The sequence below is a fragment of the Hippopotamus amphibius genome, chromosome 9 (assembly GCF_030028045.1).
Source record: "Hippopotamus amphibius kiboko isolate mHipAmp2 chromosome 9, mHipAmp2.hap2, whole genome shotgun sequence".
NCBI lineage: Eukaryota > Metazoa > Chordata > Mammalia > Artiodactyla > Hippopotamidae > Hippopotamus > Hippopotamus amphibius.
In genome coordinates, this window is record NC_080194.1 from 119,970,119 (window position 1) to 119,983,835 (window position 13,717).

At 36.3% G+C, this 13,717-nt stretch overlaps 1 protein-coding gene across 1 annotated transcript in view; it reads right to left on the reverse strand.

The window, feature by feature from the left end:
* LOC130861025 (phospholipid-transporting ATPase ABCA3-like) overlaps nucleotides 1-13,717 on the reverse strand; it is a 216,268-nt gene that overhangs the window by 118,442 nt on the left and 84,109 nt on the right. The window contains exon 11 of the mRNA XM_057749529.1: nucleotides 849-978. Within this exon, the coding sequence (XP_057605512.1) occupies nucleotides 849-978 (130 nt within the window). The remainder of the gene's footprint in view (nucleotides 1-848; nucleotides 979-13,717) is intronic.

A 13,717-nucleotide genomic window follows, 5' to 3' on the forward strand; every position in this document is an offset into this window, starting at 1 on the left:
CAAGAAAAGTATGCAGGAACTCCCTGACACAATAAAGTAAGATTAGACAGCTGAGGCTATAAACAGTTAACTCCTTTCAGTATAGGTGGCAGTGGGAGAAGTACTCAATAATACTGCCCTTCCTAACAAGTATATAAAATGTTAAAATGGCAGAATTTAGGTAGTGGGTGTAAGGGTGGTCACTAAAAATCTTTCAACTTGGATGTAAGTTGAAATTTTCTTATTAAATATAAATGTAAAATAGATAGTCAGTGGGAAGTTGTTGTATAACAAAGGGAGTCCAACTGGAGGATGGAAGATGCCTTAGAGGACTGGGGTGGGGAGCGTGGGGGGGACTCGAGGCGGGGGAGTCAAGGAAGGGAGGAAATACGGGGATATGTGTATAAAAACAGATGATTGAACTTGGTGTACCCCCCCAAAAATAATAAAAAAAATATAAATGTATATTCATAAGAATATATAATACACATTTTACAATGAAAACAATGTACATCAAACAAATTAGAATGGTTTCCTATGAATGGAACAGAGGAATAGAAGGAAGAGTAAGATAAAAGGAAATTTAAAGGAATAAATAAGTGAAAATAAAAAGAAGAGAGTCTTTGGATTGGCCAATGAGGATGGTGCACTACAAAGTGAGAAGTGTGATGCACCTGAGAAACAAAAATAAATACTGATTTTTAAACTTAATGATAAATGATTTACACTTTGAGAAGAGAGTTGATTAATCAACAAGCCACATGTATCATTTAAATAAACAATTATGTCAATGTTAAGAAGTATATGCAGAAGATTCAAAGCTTGATCCACAGTATCTGTGCTCAAGGAGACCCTGAATATATACATACCTGTGAGGATAGATAAGGTAGTGGTCTTTCCTGCCCCATTATGTCCTAGAAGAACAGTGATTTGCCCCTCATATAAATTCAAAGACAAGTCTTCAATGGCTATTACTGTCATATTTTGTAATATGAATTCCTGTGAAAAGAAGAAAAAATACAAACTTTATATCTATTACTATTATGTATAAAGGGCAGGCATTTATATTAATTATCCAGAGAAGAAGAAAAAATAGACCATTAATCTCAAAAGGAAAAATCAAAGTATAAAAGAGATAAAATTGTGAAAAATCAACAATATTTGGAAGCAATACATGGATAGAAGTTCAAAGTAGGTCCACAAAACTTTTTCTGAACAATCTCATTCAGTCCCTCTTTGATCCATTTACTGTCTTGAAGCTGATAATGTCAAAAGCTACCCCAGTCAATGTTTTTCTTCTAAGTTCCAGAACTTAATGCTAGAAACACATTATACTTAGTTATCCTATAAGCACTTCAAACTCTACTCATTACCACATCTGAAAATCTACTCCTCCTGTGATATTCCTTATCTGAGTAATTTGCATCATTATCTGTCTACCTGTGCAGAAGCTTGGGACTTTCTTACCTTTAACAGCTCTCTCTGCCTCATCCACTAAAATTCATCAGTCATTTATCACTGCTAATCAATTTATTTATTCAACAAATATTTACTCTGTACCTATGATGTGGCATCTATTGTGCATGGTACTTCATAAATTCATGAACAAGACTGACACAGCACTTGCTCTCATGGAGTTTTCTTTCATTCTTACTATGGCAAAAAAAGCTGAACAAACTAAAAAGCAATAGTTCTTAGATTCATTAGAGAGTTGAGATCACAAGCAAACCAATGCCTCAAAAACTGGAGATGCAGGCAGATACAGAGAATCACAGTTTACTGGGAGCAGAATCCACTGGAGCCAGTAACTGATAAATGGTAAGTGACAAATTTTGGGAGGCTGAGTGTGAGTTAGCTTGAAAGTTAAAAACTCCTAGGGACCAAGTTTTGGGAAACCTGTGCACGTTCATGAGTTTAACTTCCAGGAGCCCCACCAGGTTCTCTTAGTAAAGGTTATAGAAAATAACCTTGTGCTTCTAGTAGGAGAAGATAGGGGCAATAACTGTTTTGAAGTACTACAGGATAAAATAAACAACTTTTAAATATGCCCAAGTGGTTTGTTCTGAGTAACAAAGGCCTCTTCTCAAGGGAAACTCCTTTATCAGAGCCTAACAGACATTGGGGAAAAGAAAATACCCAACTCCATCTTTTCCAACCCTTCCTGTCACAATAAGGAAGGTAAGGGAGAGCTGAGAAGCACTTGTGAAAGGCACAGGCCTTCTAAAAGACATAGACCTAATCATAAGATTATAGAATACTTTCCCTCCCACAACATCTTGCCACCATATCAATAGGGCTCATGTATAATTATGGGATTACAGCAGAAAGAACCATAAGGTTCAGAAAATATTTAAGAAGGAGTCTCTAGGGAAACCCAAAGATAATATTGGGGACAAGAAAATACAAGGACACTAGAGAAAATGTTCAAAAATGTTAAAAAGCATGCAAGGCAAGGCAAAACACAGTCTGAATAGACAAAGGAAAGAATACAATCAGATACAGATATGGCAGATTTTGAAATTACTAGACTGGTAATATAAAATAACTATGATTAGAAGATAGAGAATCAAGATGGTGGAGTAGAAGGATGTGGAACTCACCTCCTCCTACAAACACATCACAAATACATCTATAAATGGAACAATTCCCAAGAATACCTACTGAACACTAGCAGAAGACCTCAAACACCTGAAAGAATAAGAAAGATCTCCATGTTATCAGATAGGATGAAAGGAAAAAAAAAAGTGGGACAGGACTTGCACCCCTGGGAGGGAGCTATAAAAAGAAGACAGTTTTCTCCACCCTGGGAAGTTCTCTCACCAGTGGGAAGATCAGCTTGGACAGAAAGGGAGCTACAGAGGCTCCAAGGAGAGCACAACAACCTGTTTGTGGCAGACAGAACAGAGAGAGACCTGCACAGACAGTCCCTTTCACCTCCCTGTATGCCCCATCGTGAGATGTGTCCCCTGGTATGGGCTGAGATTGGGTTCTAAAACTCACAGTTTAGAGGATAGACCCAGGGAGAGGATTAGTGTTGGTTGTATGGAGACAGCCTGGAGGGACTGGAGCATGGTATGGCTGAAACCAGGGGTGTAAGCAGAAGTCCAGGCTCACCGTTTTTAAGTGTCACATGAAGGGAGGGGCAGCACCTGCCATAAGCAGCCTCTTTTTCCCTACACCAGCTGCTGCCTCAGTAGGCTTGTGTGCCCCAGCCACCGTCTCAGCAGGTTCTGGGAGCAGGTGTCAGAGGGTTGCCCAAGTGCAGAGGTCGGGGCTGAAATCATAGCTGAGCCCCAGGGGCTGTGCAACTTAGGAACCATGGCTGAAATTTCTCCTTGTGGCTGTGTGAACCATGGATTTACACCTCCTCTGCTGGCTTTGTAAATTCAGCACCTGTGGGACATCTGTGTGGACAACAGGTGCTCCTGCAGCTGTGATGGGTTGACCATAGCACCTGTGGGCCCTGTGGACATGCGCATGTGGAGACAGGGAGAAGATATGGTCTGGGATGCCTCCATAGCTCCCATAGTGGGTGCAGGTGTGCAGTCCTGGAACCTGACTGAAGTAGATCTGCACTGGTAGCCTTGTGAAAACAATGCCTGAGGGACACCAGGGCCAATGGCCAGCTTTCCCATGGTTGAGGCAGGGCTGAGGGCAGTGCCAACAACAGTGTACTTTGTGACACAACAGAGTGCAATCACCGATGGACAGCTCAGGTGGAGGAATACTCAATGGCTCCTCTCCCAGTGCGAATACTGCAATACCACCTACCTTCCACCAAAGCTCAGAAATGCAGCTCAGAAACAGATGGGTGGGTGGCTTCTAGTCCAACAACTAGGGAGCAGGCCCTGCCCCTGACAAGGCTGAGACAACCACAGAGCAAAGAGGAGGCCCTGCTCAACATGCAGCACATGCTCTGGTCACCACAACACCAGTCACACCCCATATCAAGGGGATAACTAGCAGGACACACTGAGGAAAGAGGCAGCAGGCATCCATACTAAAAACAGTGCCCGCATCAAAAATACTAAAGCTACACAGGCTATACAGGGGTGCTCCCACATAAATATAGCCCTCCAAGACCACGTTAGATAACTGTTTCTCCTAAACACACAAAGTAAGAGAAACATAAGTAAAATGAAGAAGCAGAGGAACCACTCCTAGTTAAAAGATCAAGACAACTCCCCTAAAAGAACAATGAAACAGAATTATTCAGTCTGATAGACACAGAGTTCAAAAAAGAGATAATGAAAATACAGAAGGAAATAAATAAAAGCTATCAATAGAAGTGCATATTACTGTCAAAAGAAACTAGAAAGAGGAACCAAGAAAAATTAGAAATCTCATTTGCTGAGACAAAAGCTGAGCTAAAGGTAATGAATAGCAGGAATAGCAGATTGAATAATGCAGAAGAAAAAATAAAGTGATGTGGAAGATAGAAAAATAGAAATCACCCAATCAGAACTACAGACAGAAAGTCAAATTTAAAAAAAAGAAAGCAATATAAGAGACCTATAGGATAATATAAAACATGCCAATCTACACATAATAGGAATTACAGAAAGAGAAAAGGGGATTGAAAATGTGTTTAAAGATATTATGACTGAAAGCTATCCAAACCTAAAGAAGGGAACATATCCAGATACAGGAAGCAGAGCGGGTCCCAAAAAAGAGGAACCCAAATAGACCTACATCAGACATATTATAATTAAAATGGTAAAAAAGTTAAATATAAACTGAAGATTCTAAGGGCAACAAGAGAAAAAGAGTTCATTACAAAGGAAACTGCTTAAGGCAATCAGCTGGTTTTTCTACAGAAATGTTGCAGGCCAGAAGACAGTGGCAAGATATAGTCAAAGTCCTGATGGGAAAAAATCTGCAGCCTAGGATACTCTACCCAGCAAGATTATCATTTAAAATTAGAAAGAAAGATAAAGAATTTCTCAGGCAAGCAAAAACTGAAAGAATACAGCAATACTAAACCTATCCTAAAGAAATATTGAAAGCTCTTCTCTAAATAGACAAGAAGAATCTATACGAAAGAGAAAATTGGATAGTAAGTTACTTAAATAAGCCAGTACACAGATTTAAAAAATTAAAAATTAAAAAAAAATGTTTGTGAAAGCAATGACAACCACAAGGAACAGCAGAAGGATAAATATGGAGATGTAAAGGAGGACAACAAAATCATAAAATGTGGAGGAGGAGAATAATAAAATGCAGATTTTTTTTAGAATGTATTTGGGCCTATAGGAATATCAGTCTAAAGCAAGTAGATACTGGAAAGGGTTAACATACTTGAAAAACAGGTCACAAATCAAAATCAGAAATCAAAAACATACAATAGTTTCACAAAAACCAAAAACAAGAGAACACAAACATAATTTAAAAGGAACTCATCAAACAACAAAAGGAAAAACAAAAAGAAAAATGAAAGGAACAAAGAAGAAACACAGAATCAACTGGAAAATAAGGTTTAAAATGGCAATAAATACATATCTATCAATAATTACTTTAAATGTCAATGGACTGAATGCTCCAATGAAAAGACATAAAGCAGCAGATTGGATTTAAAAAACAACAGCAACAACAATAACAAAACCCGCAAGAGTCTATAATATGCCACTTAGAAGAGACTCATTTCAGGGCAAAAGACAGACACAGACTGAAAATGAGGGGATGGAAAAAGATGTTTCATGCAAATGGAAATTAGAGGAAAGTGGGGGTCACAATACTCATATCAGACAAAATAGACTTTAAAACAAAGGCCATAAAGAAAGATAAAGAAGGACATTATATGATGATAAAAGGATCAATAAGAGGATATTATACTCATCAACATATATGCACCTAATATAGAAGCACCAAAATACATAAAACAAATACTAACAGACATAAAAGGATTAATTGACATGAATACAATAATAGTAGGAGACTTTTACCCCACTCACATCAATGGACAGATTTTGTAGACAGAAAAACAATAAGGCAACAGAGATCCTAAATGATACAATAGAATAGTTAGTCTTACTTGATAGCTACAGGACATTACATGCAAAAAAAAATAAAAAACCAGAATACACATTCTTTTCAAGTGCACATGGAAGTCTTTAGGATTGACCACATACTAGGGCACAAAACAAACTTCAACAAATTTAAAATTACAGATATTATTTCAAGTATCTTTTCTGACCACAATGGCATGAAACTAGAAATCAACCAGAGAAAAGAAATAAGAAAAAAACAAAAAAACAACAACAAAAAATCCAAAAAATGATTACATGGAGACTAAACAACATGCTACTAAAAAATCAGTGGGCCTTACAAATAAGAAAATAAAAATCACCTCTATTCCACACAGGGATTCTTTTAACAATTTTGGTTCATATTTTTCCAATTTTCCTCAATGAGATCACACACACATACACGTGCATTTTGTATACTGTATTTTCTCTCAACTTTTAGAATTTTCTCATACTTCTACATATTCTTTTTATGTGTTTTTAGCTTTTGCAAATTATTGCATAATATAGTTCTAATCTTAATTTTTATGTGATAGTTCTCTTATGGAACATTTATACTGTTTTTATTTTTATTTGATAATGGTGCAGTGAATTTTTGTGTATAAATCTTTGTGTTTTTAAATTATATCTTCAGAATAGATTTTTAAAATTGAAATTATTGTGTCAAAGGATCTGAATGTATTTGAGGTTATTGAGAGATTATTTTTCTGTAGGAAATTTAAAAAATTTTTATTTTATTGGAGCATAATAGATTAACAATTCTGTGTTGGTTGCAGGTGTGCAGCAAAGTGATTCAGTTATACATATACATGTACCTATTCTTTTTCAAATTCTTTTCCCATTTAGGTTCTTACAGAATATTGAGCAGCATTCCCTGTGCTTTACAGTAGATCCTTGTTGGTTATCTATTTTAAATATAGCAGTGTGTACACGTCAATCCCAAACTCTCAATTTATCCTTTCCCCAGTCACTTTCCCCCTGGTAACTATAAGTTCATTCTCTAAGTCTGTGAGTCTGCTTCTATTTTGTAAATAATCTTATTTTTGTCATTTTTTTAATGACCCTTCATGTAAGTGCTGTCATATGATTTGTCTTTCTCTGTCTGACTTGCTTCACTTAGTATGTCCATCCATGTTGCTGCAAATGGCATTATTTCATTCTTTTTAATGGCAGAGTAATATTCAATTGTATACATGTACCATATCTTCTTTATCCATTCATCTGTAGATGGACATTTAGGTTGCTTCCATGTCTCAGCTATTGTAAACAGTGCTTCAATGAACATGGGGATGCATGTATCCTTTTGAACCATGTTTTTCTCTGGATATATGCCCAGTAGTGGGGCCACTGGACCACATGGCAGCTCCATCTTCAGTCTTTTAAGGAATTTCCATACTGTTCTTCATAGTGGCTGTACCAATTTACATTCCCACCAATCATATAGGAAGTTTTCGTTTTCTCCATATCCTCCCCAGCATTTACTGTTTGTAGATTTTTGGATGATGACCATTCTGACTGGTGTGAGGTGATACCTCATTGTAGTTTTGATTTTCATTTCTCTAATAATTAACAATGTTGAGCATCTTTTCATGTGCCTCTTGGCCATCTGTATGTCCTCTTTGGAGAAATTTCTATTTAGGTATTGTGCCTCTTTTTTGATTGGTTTTTTTTTTATATTGAGCTGCATGAGCTGTTTGTAAATTTTGGAAACTAATCCCTTGTTGGTCACATCGTTTGCAAATATTTTCTCCCATTCTGTGGGTTGTCTTTTTATTTTGCTTATGGCTTCCTTTGATATGCAAAAGCTTTTGAATTTAATTAGGTCCTATTTGTTTATTTTTGTTTTTATTTTCATTACTCTAAGAGATGGTTGAGAGAAGATATTTCTGCACTTTATGTCAGAAAGTATTCTGCCTATGTTTTCCTCTAAGAGTTTTATAGTATCTGGTCTTACATTTATGTCTTTAATCCATTTTGAGTTTATTTTTGTGTGTTGTGTTAAAAAAGTTCTTATTTCATTTTTTTACATGTAGCTGTCCAGTTTCCCCAGCACCATTTATTGAAGAGGCTGTCTTTCCTCCATTGCATAGTCTTTCCTTCTTTGTTGTAGATTAATTGACCATAGGGGGCATGGATATATCTCTGGGCTTTCTATACTGCTTCATTGATCTATATTTCTGTTTTTGTGCCAGTACCATACTGTTTTGCTGACTGTAGCTATGTAGTGTAGTCTGGTCAGGGAACCTGATTCCTGCAGCTCTGTTCTTCTTTCTTAAGATTGCTGTAGCTATTTGGAGTCTTTGTATCTTCATACAAATTTTAAGATTTTTTTTGTTCTAGTTCTGTGAAAAATGCCATTGGTAATTTGATAGGGATTGCATTGAATCTGTAGATTGCTTTTAGTAGTATAGTCATTTTGACAATATTTATTCTTCCAATCCAAGAACATAGTATAACTTTACATTTGTTTGTGTCATCTTCTACTTTAATATCATCAAATAACAAGCATTTTTCATGTATTAAAAAACCTTTTTGAAGTTTTATACCACAATTTACTCTCCATAATATATCAGAAAACTATTATTTGCAATTAGATTATTAGAGTTATTTGCAAAATAAATAATCCTTTGGCAAAGAAAATACTTAAATATTCTTGTGTATTATGTATAAATTCCTATTTCCATGCATCAGCTTTATTTACAATGAATCACATTTGCAAAATACAATAAAGAAGTATGTTTTTGTCATTATTAACCCATAAAAAAATACATGAGGTTTAATAGCATTCATGTATTTGTTATGTCTAATGCACCTCCTTCTGAAAGAAATTTGAAGTGCTCTCTATGTAATATTTATTGTCAAAAATTTTTGTTTGTGTGAGCTGCCTCTCCTGCTGCTTCTGGGTTCTGTGGAGCTGTGGGCTCAGCCAGGGGTCTGGGATTGCAGACACCACCTCCACTGTTCCCCCTTTCCACCACCTCTGTGTGTTCCAGTCCGCTCACCTATAGTTGTACAGATGTGTGGAATTCTCTGGCAACCTGGTGTGTTGCACAGAGGCACCTTTGTTGAGTTATAGATGTTTTTCTGGTTGCAGATGAAGTGGAAAGACAATTAAAGCATCTTATGCTGCTGTGATGCTGACATCACCCTATTATTTCACAACATTTGTTTTTAACTGTAACAGATGCACCATATTAATATAAGATGTTAATAGCAGAAAATACTGTGCACATAAATATATGGGATCTGTACTATCTTCTCAGTTTTTGTATAAATATGACTGTTCTAATAATAAAAAGTATATTTAAAATCTATCCCCAATTGAAAGAAAAAAATCATCATCTTTCATGACTGAGAAAACATATCTACTTGCTCCCTTGGCCTTTTCAGATTAGGATATCAAGTAGAGTGAAGACAGGTAGGTAAAATTAAGAAAATATCATTTCATTTATTGATATTAGGAAATAGTCTTCCCAGAGCCATGGTGAAGAATAAAGTTAAATTATCCAGAGAGTTAGGTAATGATAAGATAATGGAAACAGGAGGATAAACATTATTAGAGAATATGTTAGAAAACACAGGGACAAAAATCAGGTTCTTTTCAAAGGCCAGTAGGTACAGGTGAAGATAGGTAGAAGTAGTCAGTAAAGGAAGAGAACTAACTCTTCTAAATATCTATGCCCCAAGCACCGTCTTGCATTTTATATACCTCATCTTACAATTAATCCTTAAAGTAAACCTATATGGTAGCTACCACCCCCCACACTGCAAATGAGGAAAATGAAGCTCAGATATTTTAAGAAATGTAAAAAATGCATGTAAGAGGTGGTGATCAAACATATTTCTTTTAGAATTCCTCTCTTATACTCTTCCTGCTAAACTGAACAGATGCTGAGATAAGAACAAATCTGTTGAGTAAAGGAAAAGTAATAATACATTATAACTGAAAGTGTATTCTATCTATATTTTCTCCCTAAGATTTCATCTTGATATTTGTTTTAAATGTCATCTCTCTGCTGATAAATCTCAAATGCATATCAGGCTTTAAATTTGCCAAAGCTCTAGACTTGCAAAACTATTTACTTGATATCTCACCTGGATGTTTGTCTAAATGGCACTGCAAACTTCTATCCAAAAGAGATCTGTTAATTTCCTCCAGCCTCCACTTTTAAATAAAAAACTGCAATTCCTCTCTAACCTTTTCCATATCAGTAAATATCACCACCATCCACTCAATTGTTCAAGTCAGAAATCTGAATCAAATGTTTCCTCCTTTTCCCTCAACCTGCTGCACTTTTACAGTTCTAATTACAGAAAATAACCTTTAGCTATTTACTTCTCTCCATATTCACTGACACCATTCTAGTCCAAGCTGTCATGATTATAGAAACTTCCTTACTGGTCTTCCTCTCACTAATTCTCCACACCACAGTCAGAGAATATTTTTGAAGCATAAGTCAGATTATGTCCTTATAGGAATCATATTCCTTCAGTGACTTCCAAATATTCTTCAAATCCAAAGTTTATCGCACTTTATTGTGACCTCATGGTTCCTGCCTAGTCTGGCTTCTGTCTATCTCTTCAAACTTATTTTCTACCATTTCTTCCTTGCTTGCTTCCTCAAATACATGACAACATTTTTCTACCTCAGAGCTTTGGATTTAATGCCTTGCTTTTGTTTTTTATCTCTCAGTTTTCAACTCACTGATTCATTCACATCTTTCAGGTTTCAGCACAAGGATCACTTTCACAGAGAAGCTTTCCTTCACTATTCTATCAAAATTACTTCCCACTCTTGTTGTATGCCCAAGTTATTATCCTGTCATATTACTTGTTTCCCTCATGACATAATACATTCTATAATCATCTTTTTTTGGAGTCTCACCATTATCCCATGAGGTAGATTTCCAGTCAGACTTTACCATTACCCCAGTGGTGGCTTCCCAGAAGATTCCACTAGCACCTCAGTGAGCAACTTCTCAGCAAGTCTCATCATTACCACATCCAGTGGGTCCTCAATAAGTCTTTCTAGGACCCAAGCAAGTAGTTTCCTGGCATGTTTCTCTGTCACCCAGTAGGAAGTTTTCTAGTTGCCAGACATAGCTTATGGCACCTCAGCAAACTTCTTACCATTCACTAGGCCACAGTCACACACCCTTCAATAAAGTTTGAATCTCATCCTTGGTGGAGAGGAAGAAAATTTTTCAAGCTTGTTCCTCCGTTTAGTACTGTCTACTCAGCCCTAGAGGTAGTGGCTATTCTGTAAACTAGTATTCCTATATTCTTTAAAGTTTGATTTATCCCTATCAGTATTTTTACCCATTTTTACTAAGTTCTCTGTACTAAAATTTCCATATTCAAATCAGTAATGTGATTTCTGTTTCCTAGCTCAGCTTTGAATGATACACTGCCAAATAGGTTTCCAAAGCTACTATATTGATTTGTATTACTTGCTATCAATATACCATTTTTCCACATCCTTGCTGCAAATGCTATTGTCAAATGTGTTAATTTTAGCCATTCAGATGAGAGTATCTATCTTTTTGGTACGTTCTTTAATTCAGTAATCATAGTTCTTTTTAAATCTTTCTCTGCTAAATCCAGTATCTAGATAATCTGTGTGTCTGCTTCTATTTATGTTCTTACTCTTAGTTACTGGTCACTGTCTTGTGCCTCTTCACACGTCTAGTAATTTTTTACTTACGCTATGCATTTCGTGTAAAATAGCCATGGAGTTTCCAGCTATCTTCCACTGAAAAGTAATACCATTTCTTGATTAAATAGATAAGAGAACAAGGTCATCACTTCCATCTAATCTGGAATTCAGTGGAGTGAAAGATAGATTGGAAGTTTAGAAAGATTTGAGCCATCCTAGTTCATTCTTTTTCTGCAAGCATTGTCCTCTTAAATTTCTGAAGGACTATCTTGCAGGTCTATATATTTCCAGTTCAGTAAGACTAAAGGAGATTCTTTTCTGTCCTTTGCAGTTTTGGATATAGCTCCTTAGCCTCCTACTTGTTACAACTCCAAATATGCCAGATATCTGATGGGGAGACCAATTGTGTGCTTTTCCTCTAGTGCGACTTTGCCTTCTGAGATGCATAGGTTTACAGATTTCATGCTGCCTTTTAGAATCCTTGGTCTAGTTTCCCAGAATCCCACTTGTAGCTCTATATAGTTTGAATATCTCAAAGGGAAAATTGGCCACATGTTTGGATCCCCTCAAGCTTCCAAAATGTCATGCCAGCCAACTATAACCACCAAAAGGCTCAAGTGCCTCTTTCTCCCAGTAGAGTTCTTGTTTGGGGTGGAGGGACAGGGTGGGGGCTGATCCTCAGTCCATGATTAGACTCAGCAAATGGCTACAAGGAAGAAAATGGCCAGCATGCCCAAGGTCAGTTTAAAAGGATTGTTTATTCTTCAGAATTGAAAATAATCTAGTTCTTATTGCTTCTACACTTGTCTGATAAATATAATTTATCTGGATTCTTCTACCTTTTGCAGTTTGAGTGTTGGGCTACCATGAGCTTCTCCATCCTACTTGGAAGCAGGAGTACCCCCAAACTAATGTTTGCTTACCTTTTCTTTAAAAGAGAGATTTTATCAGAACATTTCGCAACGGTATCCCCAATACCAATCAGTTTTTGGAACACAATGATGCTAAGAAACTACTTGTTGAACTTCTTGAATAAATAAATAAATGGTACATGGAAGGCCCTTGGTTCTGCTGAGCACTCATGAGTCTGGATATGCAAGTCTATGAGAAAGATCTAGGAAAATATGAACTGCTACACAAATTAGAGGAAGCTCTCAGAGACAGTCTTGGAGAAAAAGCGAAAACAGAGATTAGAAGAGACATGGGTGAGTAAAGCTGGTGAAATGGCTCATGTGTCCATTGACATAAACCCATCAAGCTCCTAACTACATTAAAGGTTAAAAATACTCAGAAAATTGTGATGGGAATGGACTTCCTGAGAAAATACAATGAAAAGCTTGAGTTTTAGGTGTAAATTGATGTAATAAAGACAGAATCGTAATGCAATGTGCTGGAGGCATAGAAAACCACAATAGAATAAAAAGTCCCATACAGCGGAAAATGCACAACATTGTCAAGCAATTATACTTCAATAAAATCTGAAGAAAAAAGAAGAATAAAAAGTCCTACCTAACACACACAAATAATTAGCAGAAAATTTGAAGAGATATTTGAGTTCCCACAAGTTGTGAGGTTAGAGGTTCAAGTTAAGCTGAAGTATCTCCTTGAGGCACAGGAGAATGTCAGCAGACATACAGGTTACCTGAATAATACATGCCTGTAATTTATCCAAATAAACTGCTATGTCTAAGAACACCTGGCAAAACACTTGGAAAGAGAATGTAGACAAACAACCTAATGTATGACTTGTAAAACAAGTAAAGCCACAATGGTGAACAAAAATTTATATTTACGTAACAAGTCATCATGGTTCCAATGAGAAATTAGCTCCTACGATGTGAGAATTGTAGAAGACAACAATATCATCTATACAAAGCTGAATTCTATTCAAAAGTAAATAGAGGAAAACATGGATTTTTATTTGCATAAATTTCATTTTATCTTGTTAAATAATAAGCATGCTGACTACAACCTTTTATTAACATCATATGGGGGGAGGGTTATGGCCAGTGACAAATATTTACTATGCATTGTAAATTAATTTTCAGTAGCATAGGGG